Source organism: Cryptomeria japonica, chromosome 2 (genome assembly GCF_030272615.1).
Source record: "Cryptomeria japonica chromosome 2, Sugi_1.0, whole genome shotgun sequence".
Taxonomy (NCBI): Eukaryota; Viridiplantae; Streptophyta; class Pinopsida; order Cupressales; family Cupressaceae; genus Cryptomeria; species Cryptomeria japonica.
The window spans coordinates 59746555-59771828 of record NC_081406.1 but is presented as its reverse complement, the minus strand read 5'-3'; the positions used below and the strand labels follow the sequence as shown (position 1 = coordinate 59771828).

General features: G+C 40.2%; 1 protein-coding gene across 1 annotated transcript in view; it reads left to right on the top strand.

Annotated features, from left to right (window-relative positions):
- LOC131060514 (phosphoribosylaminoimidazole carboxylase, chloroplastic) overlaps positions 1-25274 on the top strand; it is a 180877-nt gene that overhangs the window by 17624 nt on the left and 137979 nt on the right. Inside the window, exons 6-7 of the mRNA XM_057993756.2 lie at positions 18952-19007; positions 19148-19221. Coding sequence (XP_057849739.2) covers positions 18952-19007; positions 19148-19221 — 130 coding nt within the window. The remainder of the gene's footprint in view (positions 1-18951; positions 19008-19147; positions 19222-25274) is intronic.

Genomic DNA, 25274 nt, shown 5'->3' with positions numbered 1-25274 from the left:
CAAATATTCACAAGAGGAAGATAACCAGACTCGAAATGGGAGATTTCCACCAGAATTTGCTAATGGACCAATGGTACCTCCGGGTTCCCAGTTCCCACCTGCATCCGCAAATGGACCCATTGAAGACTCAAGAGTATTATTTTCCACCTTTGAACAACAGTGTCTTAGTTGAAGGAATAAAGGAGGTATTCCACCAGTCCTCCGGAGTTGTGAATCAAAGAGTATATCATAGAAATCAGAGAAATCAGGAACCCCTAACTACATCCATTCCTCCAAACAATTTCTCTACTCCTCCGGATCCACAAGCCAGTAACAATCCAGAATATCCACAACACACGCAAGGATACAGACAAAAGAATATTGCACCTCCCATGGGCAATGAAATGAAAAGATTGGCCACGTTGGTGTTAGAAGAACTCAAGAAAGTTAAAGTTAGTCTACCACTCTATGAGTTACTCAAGATCTCAGAAATCAAAGATGCAGTGATCAATAGCTTAAGTGAGTCTAGTACAGTAAGGTCAAATGTTCAGGACTCGGCCAACAAAGCTCAAGCTACCATCAATATGACCCAAGAGGAAGCCGACAACAAAGAGCAACCTGAACAAGACGAATGCATGGTCCAGACCATAGCTTTCCCAGCCAAAAAAGAAGATATGTTGGAAGAGAAGGTGTTACTCAAAAGGGGCGAGACTAAGAAAACTCAACTTGCCATCAAAGAAAGTCTCACCACTAGTCAGAATCTTCCAGGAAAGGAAGTTGCCGTTAAGAAGGATGTGGTCAAGAAAGGAAAAACTCCAAACAAGACCGATCACTCAAAAGAGGAGGGCCTAGTAAAGGATGACAATCCGAAGGTCAATGAAGTGAAACATCAAGAACACAGTGGGGATTCCTCAGTCTTTTCCCAAGGAAAAGACGAACCCGCCCCGTTCCTGCTATCAGTCCGAATTTTTGGGAAATTACTACATAATTGCCTTTATGATTCAGGCGCTTCCAGTAATGTGATGCCTTTAGCTGTCTGTCAGAGACTAGGAATAACTCCCGCCCCTACCAAAAGAAAAGTCACTCAGCTAGACAAGACAGAAGTTCCAGTCATGGGAGAATTGAACAATATCCATATGCAATTAGCTGCGGACCCGAGGGTTCAAAATTTCATAGACATATCAGTCGTAGATATCCCTGACTCCTATGGGATGCTTCTGAGTAGAGATTGGTCACGAAAGTTGAATGGGTATGTGTCAACTGACTTTGCACATATGTGGCTACCATGGAGAGGAGTCCCAAATCAAATCAAAATTGACAGTACTCCAAGATTAAGACTTATGATAACTGAGTATGGAGAAGACAATGAAGTCCTGTTCTTAGAATCAGATTTAGGGACATACAAACCCAAAGTCGGTGAGGTCCTGATGATGCAAAACCTACAAGACAAAGATGGTCAACAAGAAGTGATAGAATCTACAAAAATTGTTGTGGAAAGTGACCAAGGATCCGACCAAGAAGATGACGGGATGTTTGAAAATTTTAGAAAGTTCGTACATAGAAACATACAACAAAGTGTGCAACTTGGTAACTTGGCATCCGTTCGAGATCTGCTCCTTCTCAACTGGTGTAGGATACATAATGCCGTCCATTCAGAACTGTCTTTTGCTTTATGCCAGACTGCATTAGAGCAAGTATACAAAAGAGTTCCACAGATATTGATTATGGAAGAAATTCAAGATTCAGAAGTTGAAAGCTCCTCAGAAGACGAGATTCTGTCCGACACATCAACCGGAAACCAGGAGAACCAAGAGACGGAAGATCTAATATGGACACTAAGGTTCGATGGATCTAAGTCCAAACAAGGATCCGGAGCAGGCTACGAATTAATTAGCCCAACATGGGAGACTTATCTTGCCGCTCATAGATTACAATTTCCTTGTACCAACAATGTAGCTGAATATGAATCTTTGATTCATGGGTTACTGATGGCTATCAGAAAGAAGGCAAAAATACTACAAGTATATGGAGATTCAGAAATAGCTATAAGGCAAATCAGGAGGCAGTACGTCTGCCATGACAAAAGGTTGACCAGATATCGAAACCGAGTTTGGGACCTTATTGAGAGTTTCGAAGCCTTCAACATCAAATCTATATATAGGCATCAAAATCAAGTGGCTAATTCCCTTGCACAAGCCGCCAGCTCTTTGATACCATTAGCAATGGAAGGATTAAAGAAGTTCACGGTAGAATTAACATCAGTACCTTTAGTCCCGGATAACATCACCAACTTTCAAGTTTTTGAAGACGACAAACACATACTGGATTTCTTGACCAACACAGATGTCTTCCTAGCTGAAATCATTGATGAAGAAGAAGCCGAGGGAGCAGAATTGGATGCTGAAGGAATTTTGAATTTAAAGACTAACACTATTCCAAAAGGTATGGTGGAATTAGAAAGAATTTTTGACCCCGACAAACTGAAAGAGATGAAAAACCACAGCATGGAAGGAAACACATGCGACACAATCAACGTAGGTGATGACATACAAGTTAAGAATGTGTTCATTGGAAAGTCCTGCACCGCACCAGAAAGAAATGGAATCCTGAAAAATATGAGAGATTTCCCAGATGTCATCGCATGGAGTTATGAAGACCTCAAGACCTATGACACCGCAATTATCACTCATACAATCCCCTTGAAGCCAGGAAGCAAACCATTTAGGCAGAGACAAAGGCCAGTTAATCCTTTATTGGAGCCCTTAATATATCAAGAAGTTAAGAAGTTGCTCTCAACCAAGATCATCTTCCTGGTAAGACATTCGACGTGGGTCGCCAACCTGGTTCCTGTTAGAAAGAAGAGTGGAGAGATCAGATTGTATGTTGATTTCAGAAATCTCAACCGAGCCTCAGAAAAGGACAATTATCCGCTACCATCGCTGGATGAAGTGTTGCAGATTGTCAATGGGTCGCAGATGATGTCTTTTCTAGATGGATATTCAGGATATAATCAAGTTTTGGTCGAGCCTGAAGATCGACTAAAGACCGCTTTTACTACCAAGTGGGGTACATTTGCATACAAGAGAATGCCTTTTGGACTCATCAATGCCGGGGCCACATTCCAGAGAGCCATGGATATCGCTTTCAGGGACTTAATTGGAAAATGCATTATTATATATATGGACGACATCACAGTTTTTTCCAGAAAAAGAGAAGATCATGTGGATGACTTAAGAAGAGTCTTCCAAAGGTGCAGAAGATATGGTGTATCTCTCAACCCGAAGAAATGCATATTTGGGGTAACAGAAGGAAAACTTTTAGGACATGTCATTTCAGAAAGAGGAATCTCCATCGATCCTGAAAGAGTAAAAGCTATATCCACTATCAATTTGCCGGCACATGAAAAGGGAAATAAAATAAAGTAAAAACTTTTATCCCACATGACTTGGAGAAGAGAGTTGATTCTTGAGAAAAAGCTATAAAAGCAAGCTTGAGAGGCTCATTTGGGGATGCAGAATATTGAGATAACGAAGTGCTGCTGAAATGTTTTCAAAGTCTTAGGTTCGGGGTTGCGTGCCTTCCTAGCTTGTTGTAGTTTTGAGTTTGAAGGACAACTACTAGCTGATTGGAGCAGCTTCATTCAAAGGTTGCCATTGGATTCAATAGAGAGGTTCTTGGTTTTTTCAGTTGTGGAAACCCTTTGCTGATTTCACGTTTTTACTCACCCTAGTTGGAGGATTGAACTGATTTTTGTGTGTATGGATTCATTCTTCTCCTATGCCCTAGGTGTCCATTTGCTCCAGTTTGTGTGATTTAAAGAGAAGTGTGTGATTTTTAAAGTTGATCGGCCCAACTTTTTGTTCATAACACGTTTTTGGGGCTGCATTGGAGTGCGTGCCATTTATTTGGGTTGATCTCTGGGGCGGCTTGCTGTCCTTACTTGATCGTCCAGCCTTTGTGCTTCATTTGCTCCCAGTTTGGGCTCATTCGGAGGTAATTTAAGAGAGATACAAACATAACAGTGATTTTTTGGGTAGCTGTTCAGAAAAATTAGAGTATTGTTCTCACAAATCAGAATTAGTAAATGCTGTCCAAATTCTCTGTTTTCACTATATTTCATTTGGCATTGAGTTTGAATTAGAAATTCTATGGATTAGCAATGATATTGTAATGATATCTCTGAGTTTTCATAGTTAGCTTTTTGTATCAGATGATTTAGTAGTAATAAACAACTTGCTTAATTTCAGTTTGAAAGCTAACTCTTTCCCATTGAATAAGTGGAAGTGGCTGGTTATACCACCAAGTTATTGCTACAATAAGTTCCTTGTTATTTCTTTTTGCATTCCCCACTGAAAAGGTGGAAGTGGTTGGTTACACCGCCAAGTTTTGCTTTCAATAAGCCTTCAGTTAATCTTTGTAATCCACACTGAATAAGTGGAAGTGGCTGGTCATACCGCCAAAATGTAGTGCTCTTTCAATGTTATATCTTATCCTCCCACTGCACAAGTGGTCGAGATGGTTTATTTTGCTTATTGCTAATGACAATGGGTGATAGGGTTGTGTAAAAAAACAGAAAAAACCGAAGGGGATATTTCACAGATCGGGGTTTTAGCTCGTATTGGAAGTCACTTAGATTAGATTGGGTTTTTAGTTCATATTGGAAGTCACTTAGATTAGGTCGGGTTTTTGAAGTGTCACTGATAGTGACTATAAGCAAGTTATCGGACTTTAGAGGGGGCACTGACAGTGGTGATAGGAGGCCGTGGATTTTATCTTCAAGTTGAAGTAAAGACTACAACTTTTGTCATCTACATCTTTTGATCATCATCCTTTGATTACTAATTTGATCATCTTGAAATTGCCCCCTCTTCTACACCTTAAGTAGGACTTTTCAAGTCCTACTAGAAGTGCACTGAGCTTGGTCGAGGATTTGAGCACTTACTTTTGGTGGTCGGGGTTTTGACAAGGCACTGGAAGTGCTTGCAAAAGTGTCACAGTTCTAGTGTGCAACTGGAAGTCACCTCAAGTCCTTGCATCCTCTCATCAATTCGATCATCCATTTGTTTTGTTTGACACATTGAACTCACCCTCTTCTCATCAACATAGTCATTACTTCTTGATGTCCTTGGGTGGGGTTTTGAATGGCCACTGGAAGTACTTGCAAGGAGGTCAGAAATTTGGGGGTCCAATGACAGTGGTCGTGGTTTTCACCTCTCACTGGAAGTCTTCTATGTAAGTTGTGAATTTTGCCTTGAAGTGGAAGTGGGCATGGATTTAGCCTTGAACTGGAAGTGGTGCAACAAGTTTGGACCTTTTGATAACAGCTGGTAGTGTTTATGAGCTGATCGGAGATTTTGGGATCAAGTGGAAGTGACACCAAAGTATGAGTTCAACTTGCTCACTTAGCATTTCAACATGCTTCCACTTACCCTTGGCAACTTCACTCATCTCAAACATCATTAACTCTTAAAACCTTAAGCATTTACTTCAAGAAATATTGATCTCACCAAATATATGAATCTTTTCAAGCTGATGGGACTTTAGACTAGCAACTAGAAATGACACTAAGCAGGTCGGAGATTTGAGCATCAACTCGCAGTGCTTGTAGAGGCAGGTTGGAGATTTCGGGTGTCATTAGAAGTGACAATGAAGCTGATCAGGGATTTAAAGGTACACTGGAAGTGACCTGATTTCTTCCATTTTGCTGTTTCATTGACTTGCTTCATTCATCTCAAGGACTTGACAAGGTTCATTCATCGTTATTTTATGTCCTAACTACCTCTCAAGCATTTCAGTTCATTTGACAACTCTCCATACTTAGACTCAGCATTGCTAACTCTGATTTTGAAGGCACCTAATGCTGATGATCAAACGAATGATCATCACAAATCGCTGATTTCCTAAGGCCTTGAGAGCTAATTGACTCATTCCGACTTAAAGAGATAGACATGACTTGATCACTTCTTGACAACCTAGGGCATTGTACCTCCTCAAGTAAAACGTTAATAGGTAAAGACACTACCAGATGACCAAACTAAGACAACTAACCTAGAAAGTGGAAAAAAGTGGGGGTCCCCATTCGCAATGGGGCGATGTGTGAAAACGTCACAACAGGTTGTTTGCGGTTTGTTTAAGGTTATTCCCTAGTTTGTAACAATGAATCATGGACATTTATAAATCCAATCTACTTCTATTTCTAACAAGGATGGTGGTTGGATTCAATGATAAATGTTTGATCTTTCTCAAATATGGAGCAGCTCCTACTCCATTGGGCAATAGAGTCTTGAACAACAAAGAGGGAGGAAATACATCCAACAAAATATCAATAGAACCAGATATGTATTTACATCCAAATTAGAGGTTACATCCCATACAATGTACATAATAATCCATATTAGAACTACAATAACCCATATGCAACAAAGGATTGACCATTACAAAGCACTTGAAATGCATTAGATGCTATCGCACATAAATCACACCCTCATTATATTCATATTAGCAAATGTGGTAATAGGAAATACACAACTACAACTACACATTTCCTTGAATCATTATGATGTAAATCATCGGTGCCGTTACATGTAGATGTGCTTTTCAAAACCCTTCATACATTTCACAAGAGGTATTCCAACATTTGTAGCTTAGACTAGCAATGTTTGATGCCCAAGAACCAAAGCTTTCCATTTCTTAAAAGTTTCAAAAACATCTGATTTTTGCTTTAGGAAATATACCCATGTTTGTCTGGTTGAGTCATCAATAAAGATAACATAATAACAAGAGCCACCAAGAGATGATACCTGAGCCGGTCCCCATACATCTGAATGCACAAGCTCTAACTTCTCACTCTTCTTCTCTTTCCCAAACTTGAGAAATTTGACTCTTTTCTGTTTGCCATAAACACAGTTTTCACAGAACTCTAAATCAATCTTCTTTAGTCCTGGCAATAGATTTTTGGAGTGAAGGATTTTCATCCCTTTCTCACTCATGTGCCCAAGCCTATGGTGCCACATTATCGAATTTGTTCTTGCAACATCTATTGTTGCTGTCCTTGCAGTAACTTTATCTGTAGCAGCTAAGGTAGAGTAAGTGTTACCAGTACACAGATATAATGTGCCTACCTTCGCACCTTTAGCTACTACTAATGATCCTTTACTGACCTTCCAGATACTGTCTGAGAAGGTAGCTATGCAACCTTCACTACCTAGTGGCCCTGCAAAAATGAAATTTCTTCTTAAGTTAGGAACATGTCTTACCTCCTGCAGAAACCAGTCATTTCCATTCTGCAACTTGATCTTTATCTTTCCTTTTCCAACAATTTGACAGGGCTCATCATCACCCAAATATACCTATCCAAAATCACCTTGAACATAATCTAGAAAATATTTTTTATGGGGTGTAGCATGAAATGAAGCCCCAGAATCTATTACCCAGGAATCATTAACATTATCCAAACATAAGATTAAAGCATCTTGTAAAGTATTACTTGCAATATTAGCTTCCTTACTATCATTTTCATTTTTGTCTCTTTTGTTTTTCCGAGACCAACAGTCTTTCTTTAGATGACCAGGCTTTCCGCAGTACCAGCAATCTTTCTTTCCTCTAGATTGAGAGCGTCCTTTCTTTGACTTCCCTCGCGACTTCTCATTCCAAGGGCCTTTTCCTCTTTCCTTTGATCTTCCTCTGTTCTCCACATTCAAAACACTACTCGATGATGTTGGAGTCTCACCTGTGCTTTTCCTTCGCATTTCCTCGCTTAGGATAACACCTACAATATCATCAAATACCAAAGTATTTTTACCGGAGACAGAGTTACTTACAGCCATAACTAAACTATTCCAGCTTTCTGGCAAAGAACATAAAATCAAGAGAGCCCTAACCTCTTCTGCAAAGGTAATTTTTACTGAAGACAATTGATTGGTAATTGTATTAAATTCATTTAAGTGCTCTGCTACAGATCCTCCCTCACTCATTTTCAAATTAAACAAATGCTTCATAAGAAATACCTTATTCGAAGCCGAGGGTTTCTCATACAGCTTAGCCAATGTCGCCATCAAATCTACAGCCGTTTTTGCTTCTGTTATATTGAAAGCTACAGACGGTGCAAGGCACAATCGAATGGATCTCAATGCCTTTCTATCTAAAATGTCCCATTCTTCATTTGACATTGTGGTCGCTTTCTTTGCCTTTCCTTTTAATGGCCGCCACAAATCCTTTTGATACAGGTAATCCTCCATATGCATTTTCCATAACTGATAATTCTGGCCGTTAAACTTTTCGACCTTGAATTTGGAATCCTCCATTGCTCCCACTCAAATCTGAAAGTCCTGCCAATTTACAAAAAACCTCGCTCTGATACCAATTGTTAGGGTTTCAAGCAGATCCGAAGCAAATATAAACTAACAATTATGTGCAGATTTAAATACAAAAGATAAAGAAATAAAATAGGACACAGATAACACAGAGATTTAACGTGGTTCACCCAAAATAGGTTACGTCCACCATACACAGCCGTCCAATCTTTCTTATTATCCAGCAAAAATAGTACAGCAACATTACAATGCCTTAAGCATCCCAGCCGCTTATAACATGCATTTTTAGGGCAACCAACAAAGTCGGCGTTTTTAGGGTTTTATTACAACGTCGGTTTTCATCAACAAAAAAACGCAAACCCCGCCCGGGGCCCAGCCCGCACCGGACCCCGGCAAGGATACATGCTGAGTGTACAGTACTTTGCTGATCAGTCGCCACATTTCAACAATCTCCCACTTGGAGACTGATCAGGCTCCACACCGAACAATCTCCCACTTGGAGACTGAAACTACACGACACCACTGTACATGCAACATCCGCTGGAAAAAACACTAGGGCTCGACTGGTATACATTCCACAATTATCAATCAAGAAGACCAACAAAAACTGATGAAGAAATCAGCTTCTCCTGTGGAACTGCCTTCGTGAACATATCGGCAGGATTCTCACTTGTGTGAATCTTCTCAAGCCGTAACTGACCCTCCTCCAAAACAGTCCGGATGAAGTGGTACCTGAGCTGAATGTGCTTTGTCCTTGAATGAAAAGCAGAGTTCTTTGCAAGATGAATGGCACTCTAGCTATCAGTATACAATGGGCGATCCTCCTGTGTTTGACCCAATTCCTCTGGACCCCGGCAAGGATATGTGCTGAGTGTACAGTACTTTGCTGATCAGTCGCCACATTTCAACAGCTTGTCCTCAAGCGATGTGGAGATTTGGGTGGTTGAAGATCTCTTCACCCTCCCATGTTGCATCCTCCTCCGGCAACCTTTTTCATAAGATCAAGTATTCTACAATGTTTTTATTCTTTATTCTCCTTTCTCTTACGTCTAAAAGGGCTTTTGGCTCCAGTGTTAATTTTCCCTCATCATCGAGCGGAGGTAACTCCTTGCATGGGGATATCTGCTGCCCTAATGCTTTTTTTAGCCTAGACACATGGAATACATTGTGGATGCGGCTGCTTGGAGGAAGCTCAAGTTCATATGCTACCTCCCCTACCTTCCTTGATATTGGGTAGGGTCCTGTTGATGTGTTTTTTATGCACATGCGAACACAGAATAAAATACCGAAGTATCTTATCCTCTCTTGAACAAAGTTCTTGACTGCTGAAGATCTCGCTGAAGGATTAGTCGGAGTAACTCCGAGGTCTACGTGTGGATAAGCTCTTTGTGGTATGATGTGATTTTGCTGGGATCACAAGGGGACTTACACTTGACGACCTAAACGTCTGATTTGCTGGAATCACAGGTCCTATTAACTAACTAGAAGATAAACAAATGACAAAAGATGCAGGGTTCAGGAAGTCTACTCTACTACCTAGAATGCGAGAAGATGGATGAACGACTAGGTGGAGTCCTACTGGGCTTGGTCTCACTATCAAGTTGAACAATTCAACACCAACTCAGTGCGATCTTCTGGGGGATGCTTCAAATATATTCAAATCGGACATCTTCAGATATTGATCATCATTCAAGTTAATGCACGAACAATAGACGTGTAACGACTTGAGATTAAGCTCATTTTATACCAGTTGACCACGCAGGGCGCACTTACAATCATTAAGAGGCTAGTGGTATGGATTAGACGGATTCCACACAGGTGCATTCAACGACTTCTTTCATTCAATTTAATTATCTATCATCTAAAATGAAGATTCAACAAGAGACCATGCATATTGCAACGAAACGACATATTTCACCATATCTTCAATGAAAAAGAAGTCTTTACAATTAAGGCAACAATGCCTTGTCTTCTCTTCCTAGTCTACTCTAATTGCTATTCTATCTGCTATTCTACTACCTATTCGCCAACTATCAACTATTTTCTCCCTATTGTCTATTAGCTAACCCTTAGCCTTTACAAATGAGGAGCCAGGGCTTATATAGTGCCCTCAATACAATTCAATGGCTCAGATCAACTTGAGATCAATGGCCGAGATTCTACAATGAAAACCCTAATTAGGGTTTGTTACAACAACTCAATTCTAGCCAATGAAATAATTGCATTATTTGGACACATGTCTTCTCTGGAATATTCAACCAATGGATAACCGGGGTAGGTACATCGAAGTTAGTGCCATCTTTGATGAGTCAGGTACATTGAATCTGGACACACTGAGGTGGACCAATCTGACTGGAGGAGTGATGACTGGGATGCCACCTTGTCTGACACTTGCAACTTGGTAGATATTCAATTTGATGATGCTGAGAAGATAACTTTAGTTAACTCTTCTGAAACTGTCTGCTTCTCCAACAGACCCTTGCTCTGACCTCCTTTGTCTTTGATGTGTAGGATGGATGGTGTACCTTCCCTTGGAATGCTGGACTGGAAGATGTCGTCCCTGATGATGCTAGACTAGAGAAGGTCGTCTTTGTTGATGCTGGACTGGAGAAGGTCGTCCTTGTCCTGGCCTGGTCTTGTGGAGGTCGTCCTTGATCTGGCCTGGTCTTCTTTCATCTGCAAGACAAACCATAAGATGATTAAGGACACATAATATATTTATTCTAACATAGCATTTTATACCTTAAATCATCAACAAGAAGACATCAAAATGAAGCTTGCTCAAGATTTTCCTCAGGGACAGGGCCTATAAGAATTTCGCCCTGGACCCTCTGGAAGGGTCAGGAGCGAATTTCCCTTTTTAGACCAAAATCATCATTCTTTCAAACCCAATCTTTATTGCAAGGTAAAATCTCATGTTTCTTCGCTCTAGGAACAAGGTTTTAAGCTCAAGCAAGGTTAAAAATATAGGTTTGTAAGGAATTTCGCTCTAGACCCTTTGGAAGGGTCAGGAGCGAAATTTCCTTCCTTGGCTAAAACACTCATTCCTTAATTCTTTCAAACGTCCTTAAAGATTTCAATATGCCCATTCTCTCTTTCAACATGCCTTGGACATCAAAATTGGGTCAAACAAGGAAGGAAATGCATCTTAGGTAGATTTTCGCTCTGGACCCTTTGGAAGGGTCAGGAGCGAAAATCTCATTCTAGGCTTGATATTTCATCTTTTATTGCTTTCCATCATTTCTCAAGGCAAGAATATGTCTATCCCTCCTCCATCATGCCTTGGACACTAAGAACTTGGCCTAACAAGGAAGACAATGAGGTACATGAAGATTTTCGCTCTGGACCCTTTGGAAGGGTCAGGAGCGAAAATCATGTTTTGAGCTTGATTTTTCATTTCTCCAACGCTTTCAAACATTTCAAATGGCAAAAGATGTCCATCCTTCCTTTCAAGACGCCTGGCAAATCAAAATTTGGTCAAACTAGGGAGGAAATGAGGTCTAAGAAGATTTTCGCTCTGGACCCTTTGGAAGGTTCAGGAGCGAAAATCATTTTTTAGGCTTGATTGTTCATTTTTCAAACTTCAATTTTCTCCTGGAGGCAAATATAGATCATTTTCCACTTGGGGAACCAGGTTTTAAGCCCATTCAAGGTAGCACATGAGGTTTAAAGTGAATTTTGCTCTGGACCGTTTGGAAGGGTCATGAGTGAAATTCATCTCTTTGGCAAAATCTTGATCATCCAAAACATCCAACTCCCTCTCAAGGCAAGAACATACCCATTCATCCTCCATCATGTCAACACCTAGGCAAATAAGGAATAAAACAAGAGTTATAAGGATTTTCGCTCTGGACCCTTTGGAAGGGTCAGGAGCGAAAATCATGATTTGACCTTGATTCTTGCTTTTTTTCAACTCTAATTTTCTTTGGGAGGCAAACATAGACTACTCTCCTTTCATCTCCATCTTGGTCTTGACTTTAGCAAAGGGGAAAATGAGTGTTTTCAAGAATTTCGCTCTGGACCCTTTGGAAGGGTTAGGAGCAAAATTTCTATTCTAGGCTCAATTCACCTTCAAACTGACTTGACTTTGTCTTAGACTCGATCCTAGATCCATTTCCTTCCATATCCTTGCAAACTTGCTTGACCACTCTTTGACTTAGGCGAGATCTTGAGTCTTTGGTGAATTTTCGCTCTGGACCCTTTGGAAGGGTTAGGAGCGAAAATTGAAATTTTAGCCTCTTCGTCAGGATTATTTTATGGAATATAACATTTTCTTATACTTTAAGTTATATTCCATATATACTTCCAGGATGTTTGAGAGTGGTTTCGGACCTCCAGGAGTTATATTGCAAAATCTAGTTTTTGGAGGATTCTTCAGTTTTCCAGACTTAGTCAAATTTCAGGATCAGGACATTCCAGACTCAGCCAAATTGCAGGGCATTTGAAGATCAAGATGACATTCCAGACTTCATCACTCACCAACTTGACCTAGCTCGGACCTTCAAGAATGACACTCACTCACCAAGCAAGACACAATTAGCAACAAGAGCAAAACCAAGCCCTAAAGAGGACTCTCAAAGAAACCCTAATTTCGGGGCCCCAAAGACTCAACCTAGCTCAAGCAGAGCTTGCTATCCAGGTGATCCCCCCGACGACACTCAAAAAGCAAAGGCTAAAAGACAAAAACCCTAAAACCTAGAAAGCAAAACCCCACAAAGCGAAAAAAGTAGGGGTCCCCATTTGCAATGGGGCGATGTGTGAATACGTCACAACAAGTCCGTAGAACCATGGCTTCAGCTTCTCTGCCCCACTAGATTTCAACGAAGACTGCTTGTGAGGTTGCAACCGTAGGAAGACTAAATCCCCTACCTCAAATGATCTTTCAATGCGATTACAATCAGTGTATATCTTTTGCTGATTTTGGGCTTGATGTATGTGATCTTTTAGAGTCCTTAGGATGTCTATGCTTTCCTGAATAAAATCCCTTGCTCGTGGCACTTGACTTTCTGGAGTAATTAGTGATCCAAAGAGGTGGGTTCATAACCATAAAGTGCCTTGAATGGGCTCATTTGGATTGACATGTGATGTGTAGTATTGTAACAGTATTCCCCTAAATGTAACCATTTGGTCCAAGCTTTCTGCTGCCCAGTGACATAATTTCTTAGATATCCTTCAATCCATTTGTTGACGATTTCGGTTTGTCCGTCGGTTTGGGGATGATAGCTAGTGCTCGGGGTGAGTTTAGTCCCTGCCATCCTGAAGACTTCTTGCCAAAATTGCCCCATAAACCGGCTGTCTCGGTCGCTTATGATATTCTGGGGAAGCCCATGAAGTCTAAAGACTCCCCTAAAGAACACTTCTGCTACTTGAGATGCTTGGAATTTATTTGATATAGCAAAGAAGTGTGCATATTTAGTGAGACTGCCTACTACCACATATATACAATCTTTCCCTTCGACCTTGGGTAGGCCGGTGATGAAATCTATCGAAATGCTTTCCTACTTTTGGTTGGGGATGGACAATGGCTGTAGCAACCCAGCTGGGTGGTGGAGTTCCGCTTTGTTCTTCTGGCACTATGTATATTCTTGTACGTATTTTTGGGCTTCCTTCTTAAGTCCTTTCCAAGAATATCGTTCTCTGATTTGTTTATATGTCTTGTAGAACCCGAGGTGTCCTGCCAATGGATTATCGTGGTATTCTTCAACTATTACTTTCTTGAGTTTAGAGTTGGGCACCAAGTACACCCTGTTCTTATATAGGATAAGGTCCTCCACAACTTTATATTCTGCATGGTTTGATGGGTACCTCAGGATCTCGCTAGCAAAAGGGTCTTTGGCATATTTTGCTAATAGGTCATATTTCCAATCAGCATTTATAGAAGTTATGTTGTTTATTTGTGGTTTTCTTGATAAGGCTTCTGCTACCACATTGGCTGTTCCTTTAACGTATTCAATATCAAAGTCATAGGCTTGTATCCTGTTGACCCTTTTTTGTTGCCTATCATTTAGATCCCTTTGATTTAAAAAGAATCTCAGGCTGTTGTGATCTGTTTTTACATGGAATTTGGTGCAAACTAGGTATTGGCGGAATTTGGCTAGGGCATGCATGATGGCTAACATCTCTTTATCATAGACGGGGTAATGCTTTTCTGTTTCTGTCAGCTTACGGCTTTCGAAGGCTATGGGGTGTTTGTTTTGCATGAGGACAACTCCAATCCCTTCTCCGGAGGCATCACATTGTAGTTCAAAAGGAAGGGAAAAATCAGGGATAGCTAGGATGGGGCATGAGCTCATAGCTTCCTTCAGACTTTCAAAAGCTCTTTGGGCTGCTTCGCTCCAAGCGAAAGCCCCTTTCTTAGTTAGTTTGGTGAGAGGGGCTGCCACTTTGGAGAACCCCCGTACAAACCTTCTGTAGTAGCTGCACAACCCCAAGAACCCCCTTAATTGTGTGAGGGACTTAGGTCTAGGCCATTCTCTGATAGTGGTTATCTTCTCCTCTTCCACGCTAACTCCGTCTGCATTAATCTTATGCCCTACATATAGGATTTCCTCCATTCCAAACTTGCATTTGGACGCCTTTGCATAAAGTGACTCTTGCTCTAGGATCCTCAATGTTTCCTCAATATGTTTGAGGCGCTCCTCCCAAGTTTTGTTGTAGATCAAAATGTCGTCAAAAAAAACTAGTAGAAATTGCCTTAGTTGCTTGCGGAAAGTACGATTCATACATGACTGAAATGTTGCTGGTGCATTGGTTAGACCGAAAGGTAGAACCAAGAATTCAAAATGTCCATAGTGACACCAAAAAGCTGTTTTGTGGATGTCCTCCTCCCTCATCCTGATTTGATGATATCCCGATCGAAGGTCGATCTTGGAGAAATATCTGTCTCCGTGTAGTTCATCTATCAACTCATCTATTCTTGGGATTGGGTACCTATTTTTGATGGTTTTCATATTCAGTGCTCTGTAGTCAATGCACATTCTTAGAGTGCCATCTTTCTTTTTAACAAGTACCACCGATGATGCGAAAGGGCTGGAACTAGGTTGGATGTGTCCCATAGCAAGTAGTTCCTTAATGGTTTTCTCAATTTCTTCCTTATATTTGTGAGGGTGGCGATAAGGGGTAGTGATGACTGGTTTTGCCCCCTCTTCCAATTCTCTAGTGTGTTCAAACCCCCGTTTGGGAGGCAAACCTTGGAGAATTTCCCCAAACACCCTTTTATATTTCTCCATGATGGGTTGGATGTCCACATGCATGGATTTCTCATGAGTATTGCTCTTATCTAGTATCATGCATTGGGCCACCCATTCTCCTCACCCTTTTCTAAAAATTTGCTCCATTTTTTTACATGAAACCACCTTAGGACTACCATCAGGTAAGCCCTTGAGAGTAACTTCCTTCCCGTCATGCTGAAATCAGATTATTTGGTTTTGGAGATCAAACATGAAACATCCCAGTGAATAAATCCATGGAGTCCCCAATATGATATCCGTGTCCAATGGTACCACGTAGAGATCTTCCCTTACCGGATGGCTACCTATTATGAACTCCAGCTTAGGTACCAACTTAGTGCATTGGACCCTTGCCCCTGTGGCTGTTGCTGCTTCGAACCCCTTAAAAGTCTGTGTGGGTAATTTATGGTGCTTGACAACCCTTTCATCGATGAAGTTATGGGAGGCTCCGTTGTCCACAAGTGTGACTACTTTCTTCCCTTTAAGTGAACTCTTGATTCTAAACAAGTTGTGTTTAGTAGCATGGGTGATAGTGGCAACTATGGCCAGATCTTCTTCCCCCAATCTCATCCTTTTGCTAGGTGGCTCTTCCTCATCCTCATATGGTGAGGCTTCTATTTTGTGAGCCCAACCTTGACATTACTGGCTCCTTCCTTCATAGGGTTTTAGGCGTGTGAAAGAAAGTCCCTTCTTTTTAAGGTCCTCCAAGGTTGAACACATATGTCCCTTTTCTCTCTTTCCCTTGCAATAGGTACAAGACCTTACAATCCCTTCTTGATTGTGTTTACTGTCCTTGGGTGGAGGTTTGGAGGAGTTGCCAAAGGGTTTGGTCTTGTCCTCGGGTGAGCTTTCTTCAAATTTCATAGCTTTTTGTATAGCCTCATCTAATGTTTGGGGTTCATGGGCACTTACTGTGCTTTTGATTGATCCCCTCAGCCCTTCTATGAATAGGTAAGTAAGCCTTTCTTGTGTTAGACCCAGTACCATCACTGCTAATTTCTGGAATTCTGTGGCATAGTTTTCAATAGTCCCCTGCTGCCTTAGTTGAGTGAGCTCTCGAAAGTACCACTCGGATGCTTTTGGTCAAATTTTTTTATGAGCTTTTGGGTGAGCTCCTCATATGTGTTTATAAGTTGATCTCCTTGAGTGATGAGGCCATGGTGCCACCACTCATGGGCAACTCCAGATAGATGAAGTATAGCAAATTTAATGGCATTGGATTAAGGCATGGGGCTGAGGGATAAATAGGTATCCAATTTTTGGACCCATGATCTAGCCGATACCTTTCCTTCCTCATTATAGTTGGGGATAGTCACCTTACCGAGTTTGTTTTGAAGCTCTTTGTGGGCTGGAGGATATCTTTCGTGACGGCCAAGTGTCTTTAGTTTGGCATCACAATAGTCTTTGAAGGTTACAAGATCTTGTAGTTTGGGATCCAACCCGCGGTAGTCTGCAAGGATCTGGTCTACATTTCCCATGGGTTTGTCATGGTTATCATCACTTACTGGCGCTTCCTCAGGTAGGAATGAAGGTCCGGTGGGCCTTGAGCTAGTGTCCTTTGACGAGGTGGGGTGGTGGTTTTTAGAATGATTGGATTGGGCTTCTTTGATATTATGGTTACTTATGTTTTGGAGGGCCTGAAGGACTAGTTGGTTGATCCTCTCATTCTGTTCGATGAAACTTGCATGGTCCTTTCAATTTTTTCCCTCAGTGCTTGAGCGGTTTGCTCCATGAAGGCCCTAAGTTCATTACTAGCCTGTTCACTCATGTTGTTGGCTCCTTTGATCCTCTCTCTTTCTAAGGCCCTATGGGTTCTTTGGCTTTGTTGCATCAACTATTTCCACAGGGTGGCAGGAAGGAGGCTCTGATACCACCGTAATGAACCTTTGCTGTACCTGCCTCGCCTTCCTGATAATTAGGGCTTGATCTGTCCACCGAAGGTTTGATTTAGGGCCAAATAAACAGATTTACAGTTTCCTGCAACATTATAGATATTTCATTTTATATGTCAGCAGTAATATTAAATCAGTGGCATAATTATTGTAGTACAAAATACATACACGACCCATTCTAGACTTTGAGGACTCTCTAGGCTGGCTAGGCTGCCCATCCAGACCCATCCCGTCTCTTAGGGCTAATAGGGCCACCTGAGGATGGGTCTAGCATACCCCTGGCTTGCACTCATTATCTTGAATGTACTAACAAACAGAGGATAACAGGTAGATAATAAATGCCTACAGAAAACATAGATTCATAACTATAGAATTTGCATTACTTGGTTAACATTTATCTATTATGTTAATTTGTAGGGGTTGATTCATTACGTTTGTGCCTAGTTGCAGAAATATGACTATCATTAATTAGTATTCCTTTTCTTTACTTATTTGTTGCGTCTGTGAATGAATGAATTATGTTTATTCTTCTATCTGTTACTAAGGTTCATTTTAATGAATCATACTAAACCTGATATTGCAGGTTACCTATTTGGCGTGAAAGATAAGTTCATTTTACCATTTGCACGTTACAGATGTGTTTAGTTCATTGGCAAGAATTTTTATGCATGGAGCCGATTTAGCAATTAATTTGGGCCACTAGTTAGATTATATTCATTACTGTTATATGAAGGATGAATTAAAGGAAAACTGATTGAATACGACTTGCACAGGGAAATACTTCATTGGCGATAAACACATGGGCACATTGTGACATTTAGACAGACTGGCTTGAGGACGTACCAGACTGCTGGCGATGGGGAGGGATGCTTACTAGGCGCTGGTTCTTCATCGCTAGGAAGAACCAACAACTAGCCCTCCACATCGTCTGCTGTCTGATGCGTTCACTGGCCAATCCTCATGGTTGTCTAGGCATCGTAAAATATGAAACTGAAATAAATATTATTGCTGAGTAACAAAGTTACCTGTTAGACGCTTCTCCTTGCCCTTCTCTCCTTGTCACTTCCTTCTCCCGTGCTTCCCTCGGGGTGCAGGGTTTATACCTCTTGAAACCATGTGATTCCCTTTGAAACATGGCGTCTATTCCGGAGCTGACTTGGGAATGGACGCGTTCTTTCATCACTCACACTAGTTAAGATAAAACACATTTAAGTGGTAAAATAATTTATGCATTGAAAGAAAATATATATTTATGTACATGTATAGTTTATGTTTCTAATCATTTCCGCTGTCTACACGGGTATATGACAAATTCCACTTATTGATTATTTAGTGATTGTTTAATCTAAAACAGAAACAATCCTTGTTATGGATTTAAATATCGTATAATGATTTACGCAATTTATTACTTCATCATACTGGTCTCTTAGTTTTTTGGACATGACCTTTGCTTTTGGAATGGTAAATTGTCAGTGCTTTCTATTATCCTCTTCTATACATCACATGAGTCCCTTTTTTCCTTCTATGTTTTGGTTGCAGCATTAGGAGGTTTTGAGCGTGGGTTATATGCAGAGAAATGGGCACCATTTATCAAGGTACTTATAAGTTATATACCAACAGTGAAGAAAATAATCACTGAAGGAAAACTACATTGCATTTTCATGATTTCTATTTTGTGAATGCTGGAATATTATTTATTTTGTTAAAATTTGAAGGAGAGTTCTCAATAATTCAGGAACTAGCTGTCATTGTGGCAAGAGGAAGACATGGTGGTGTTTGCTGCTTTCCAGTAGTTGAAACCACCCACAGGTATGTAGAATTCAGCTCCGACCCTTCTCTAAAGGTGCCACCCATTTATTGTGTAGTGAACATGACAAAACTCTAATCTTGTTCCATATTCAATAAATACTGTTACTCTCATGCTGTAGAAATCTGTTTTGACAAAGCGAATAAAATCCTTGTCTAAAATTACAAACCAAATTGGTATCATCATTAATCATTGCTATTGATTGTTTCCTTTTCTATGTTTAAATTCACAGAAAAGTAACTCATTTATTTTGTTCAACTCTTTAAAGGAATTTATTAAGTTCAGCTCTTTAAAGGAATTTATTAAGTTCAGCTCTTTAAACTTTTGCAGACTATTATAGTATTGTCCATTTTGTTGTCTTAAATAGAGGGTTGACCACCTCATATTTCTCTCTCTTGAAGTTGTCACATTTCATGCTTCTAGAAGAACCAAAATATGACCAGATAGGGGTTATCTACATGGTTATTGCATTTACCAGGTCAGCAGGAATCTTTTTTTGTTATAAACAGTCACGGTACTCTTACCAAGTGACTGGGGACTCTTGAGTTTGACTATTCTCTTTAGGTTAACAAGGAGAGTCAACTCTTTGTGGAGTTTTTCTGAGTTTTACACCACATGCGAACTCCATAGTTATTCTTTAGCCAGTTTAGCTGTTTTTTTGATTAATTTTTAATGGGTCCCCATTCCAAAGTATAATCATACAAAAAATATAGCAAACAAGATGCCTGTATGATCAATCGAAAAAAGGGGGAAAAAGCAATAGCATAAGCACAGAAACTGAGCAACAAACATAAAGAGCTAGCTAAAAAAGTAGAAAAGAGGGAGAAAGACCAGCATTAGTGAGACAAACAATGCATATAGCCGAACCAAAAAATACATAGAACATCAAATAACAAAATAAAACCTCAGCCAACAAACCAAGCATAGAGCACCACACGGTCCACACCACATGTTCTTAGATACACACCTATGCGCTTATTTGAGAACCACTCAGAACTGAGCACCCACAATCATAAGCTCTGTTGTAAACGCTTGAGCTGGAATTGACCACAATCTTTACTTGAACCTGCCTAGCTGAATCTTCTATGCCATCAGTTGCACCCTTTTGATAATCTCCCCATGATGCATGGACCATTGTAAAACATCATTCTCAAGGCTAAGGGGAGAGAGCTCATTAACCACCTCTTAAAGGCCTTTGTTATGGGAGACCACTAGGTGTTTTCTAACCAAACTCAAGTCCTGTGAAAAATCAATAGAAGAACTTACATCATGATTTAGGGCTAGAATTTCATTCCTCATAGCCCTCAATTCAAGAGCAATTGATGCCTCCTGTTTGTAGAAAACCTCAGACTTCAAAGCCAAAACCCTCCAATTGGTCATCCTTAGGGTAAGGTCCCATGGAGGGAGGCTTCCTAAAAAATTTCAGCAGGTGCTGCTGAGATTTTTTAGGAATATTTTAAAGTCAGTGGTCCCATGAAGTAGTGCAGGTCAGCTTAAAAGTTTAAGCTCCGAAATTTAGGGAAGCTGGTGATCTCATAAAGAATGCTGCAAATAAAAAATTAATAAATAAAAACCATTTTCCCTATATTTTTTTGTTGGCGGGAATTTAAAATAGTAACTAATTGACAAGTGGCAGGAAAAATTCCTAAGCTGGTGGGGCAATTTATAGCCCCACTCCAATTGCACCTGCTGAAATATGCAGGGGCTGCTATTTTTTCAGGAAAAGATTTGAAATAGTTCTGTAGCATAAATTTTTCTGATTCATGGGACCTCCTGCTCCATGAAAATAGATCCCAAAGCCCCCTTGCCCATAGCACTAACCAAACGTTTTTCAATACTTATATGAACCTCTACATTTATCATTGCAATATCCAACTTCTTGTTGAAATCTGCGAGAATTTTAGTTGTAAACCACAACATTCTATTACCTACCATTTCATCTTACTATAGGATGGATTTCACAACACTTGGCAAGGATGAACTAGGGTGATTAAATATCTTCGTCAAATGATGATTAGAGAGGCCACCTTTATAGTGGAGGTTGTGGGAGGACCTATTGCCATGACCTACTATTAAAATCGCCATAACACAGCCATGTATATTGTTGCAACATTGACCATACCTCTAAGCATAAAACAACAAGAAGCCCTATTGACATAAGTATCCAATGCTAGGCTACCCAATGTGATAAACCTCAAAGCCACCTCCCACTTGCTACATTGTAAAATGAAACCTTGAGAAGCATCAAACTTGCTTGAGATAAATAAATGTGTGACAATTGCATCCAAAACAACCCATCACTTTTCATTAATAAAGCCATTATTAGAGTTCCAGGTTCCTAAGACATAAAATGAGATCACCTATCCCTCAATGGGGACAATTCTCTTATACAAGGTTGTAGAATACATGATCCCCCTCCCTTGGTAAGCATATTGATGTACTTGATATGGATACAGGTATAACACAGCCTAGAAACTGTGCCCATTGTACCCAAAAATAGGGTAATTTAAGAGCCACACTACATACATTTGGATTCAGTGTTTTGAATTTTTTTTGTCATTTGTAGGTAAAAGTATGAAAAACCCATCATCAGACAAGTTGCTTTTGCCCTTGTTTTAACCTTCCATTTTTGTTTTAACCTTTTGCTTTCTTTTTATCTTTATGGTTTTTTCATACATAATGGGGGGATATTGTCTTAGAATCAATGTTGAGTACAGGAGGATGATGAATTGCAAGAGTGAACAATGGCAACGGATGAGAATAAAGCAAGCTTACCTGGGGACGCATCGTTGGGCCTATTTGACCCATTTTGGAAATAGAGATGCCTTGGGGGCATCCCTTGTCCGTCTCATAGTATTAATGTTTGATTTTTGATAATTTGTTTGACTTTGACTCTCATGTGAACTCTCAATTTAAGTTATTTAAAATAAATGTTACATGTTAAGATTCTATAATGTATATATGCATGCTTTATCCATGTTTTCACATGAATAATTAAAATTTCCCTATATATTTAATTTTTTATATTTTTTATATAGCCATCCCCTTTGCCATCTCCTAGCTGTCCCCAAAAATGGCTTGAAAAATTGGGGACAAGGAAACGTGTCCCCCCCGTCCCACTGTCCTAGAAAATCGGGGTAACATAGGAATAAAGGGGATGAATGGAACTTGGAATGTGTGTGTGTGTATTAACTAAAGTGGGTCCAATTTTCCTATCGAACATATTGTATGGGGCATTGCATATGCTCTAAGCCCTAAGGAACACATCCTAAGCTCTATGCAATGAATCTGCACCTTTTTTTTATTTAATTTTTTTGGAATGAATTTGCATCCTATATGTATGTATTGATATAGGATAAAAGTTTAAAGTTGCTACCTTGAGAGGTGCACATGTGGCAGAACAACTTTCAATTGAAATGTTTTTACTAAAGCAAAAGAAATGAAGTCCAAAAAAAATCTGAAAATCATTTTCTTTTTCCCCCTTCCTTATGTGCCTTGTAGATGCTTCCATGATTTGCATGGAAGGCTATTGAGGAGGATGCACAGAGGTTGTGAAACCTGGCTTTATGCCTGCTTGCCAGTTGTTTTTGTTTAAAAGTACTTAAAGAAAGAAAGGAGATGCATGGAAAGGAGATGTAGTCTGTAGGATGTGGGGATGAGGCCACAAAAGATGCTAAAATAATAGAAGAGATACTAATTTCTACTGCAAGTGACCATGTTAGTAGATGCTCAAATCCTGATTTTGTGATAATTAAAATTTCACCAAGTGAGGAGTTGATTGATTTTAGAAGAAAGAGTAGAATATTTGATAGAGCTTTATAGCGGTCAATCTATTATATGTCAAAGCTTTGTCATTGAGTGAAATCCTTTGTAAATATTGAACTCGATTCATAGTTTATAAGAGAAGTGCCATGATCTTTTCAGAGTATAAGTAAAACTCTTTAAACTGAAATTTTTGCATGGATTCCTTTGGGCTGTTATGTCAAATTTTGAGTCCGAAAGCAATTCTTATTTGCCTTCTATTAATTCTATATTTCTGTACAAGGAATTGAGCAGAACAAATGAAATTGTTCACCCTGTTGAGGGAACAAATGGAGCTGTACATATGCATGCTTCTCAATATTGTCTACATTTCAAGCTGGGGCATAAGTTTTGGATCAGTTGCATGGCAGTAAATTTGAAATGGATTTTGTTGGCTTTTTTCTATTAACATTTCACAGATATGCGATTAACTAACTGAGAGAGACTACCTTCATTAGAATGTCCTTAGAGCCCAAATTTGTGTTTGGTTGTTGTTCAAGAAAGTGCATTGGAGTTGTCACAAATCATTATATTGTTTTCAGTTTGTTGCATATCCAATTGCTGATATACATCTGTATGGCTGTAGTTGGCATAAAACACATATTGTTATGTTTGATAATTTTGGTTACCCAATAGTGTATTAAATAATTGTATTAAGTGGGTTGTCACTCTCGGGTAGTTATACGTTGGTTGGTTGACGGTTGTGTACCTCTCGACAACCGTCGGGTTCTTTAAATATGTTGTGTACCGGCAAGGAAAGTAGTACGGTATAGTCGGATCTATTTTAATCCTTGGCCGACCATCTTTGGTCTTCTTCTCTGTAATAATTGTACGTGTGAATAAAGATATATTTTACTGCCGTGTTTGGTATGCATTGTCATGTACATTATTATTTTCTGTATTTATTTTACTAGTTGTAGCGATAAACATTTTGGTGTCGTTGCCTTAAAAGAAATCGGGTCAGCCTTGAGTGATTCATGTCCGTAGATTCCATTAAAGGGGAGCACAGAGATGAGTTGGAGCCTGGAAGTACTCAGAGTGTTGGAACGCTGGAGGTGGATGTGTAGAGGACGTGCCCGTGTCTTAGAGTGCAAGGAAAACACTGGAACGTAGTGGTCAGAACAGTCCATCGGAGTGTTGGGGACACTGAAGGTGGGTGTGTAGAGCACGCCTGCGTGGCCGAGAGTGCAAGGAAAGCATTGGAACGTAGCGGTCAAAACAGTCCACCTTGGTCCGACACACAAGGTGAATACACGGTACCTTCTGAGTGAAAACAATGGTGAACACCCAGGATAAGCAGAAACTGCTGAAGTTCACGAGGGATGGATCAAAGGACCCTATACGGCACTGCAAAACATGTATAACCATTTGGGAGGCAAATGGCCAAGATGACAAGGACTATTGACTGAGGGCATTTCCGCCACCCTTCGGGGGATCGCCATTGACTGGTACACAGGCCTCAATGCCCAACACAGGATGAGATGGAGTGATCTGAAGAGGGTGTTCCAGGAGGAATTCAAACTCCTGAGGGATGACAACAAGATCGTGGCCGAAATCTATTATACCAAGCAAGGGAAAAATGAGAGTGTACACGCTTACAACCGCAGGCTCAAAGAATTGTTGAACAAGATGGAGAACCAGCCAGCCGACGGGTTGAAGAAGAGATGGTTCATGGAGGGATTGATCCCTCACTGCGCAAGAAGATGACAGTGGTGCCTTCGTCCTCATACGCCGATGCTTACAATCGGGCGATGGACATCGAGAGTGAAAACAAAACCTCCTTTCGAGAGAAGAGGAAGACCGACGATGATGAGAGCACCGAAGGTAGCAGTGACGAAGAATCCAAAACCGTATGAGCCCTTCGACGAGATATGTTGAGAATGATGAAAGAATTGAAGGCTGAGAAAGGAACCAACAAAGAAGGTAATGAACTGTAAGAACCCTGTTGGTTCTAACTGTCCTGAAATACTATTGCTGATTTGTTTTTGGATTTTTCAAGGGTTTTGAACAATTTTGAATAAAAAATAACAAGTGCACCAAGCAAGAATTGCTCATAAAACTGAATAGATACCAAATATAGGGCAATTGAATCTATATTATGAATTAGATAACTGCTGCAAATGAAACTATTACATAAAACATACCCCTAGGTCCTCAGTTTATTTTAAATAAAAAATTCTGGAGTTTGCCAGTCAGAACTGGGAAACTAACCAAAATAGGTGTACAAGTCTAGGAAATTATTTCTTCAAGCCAG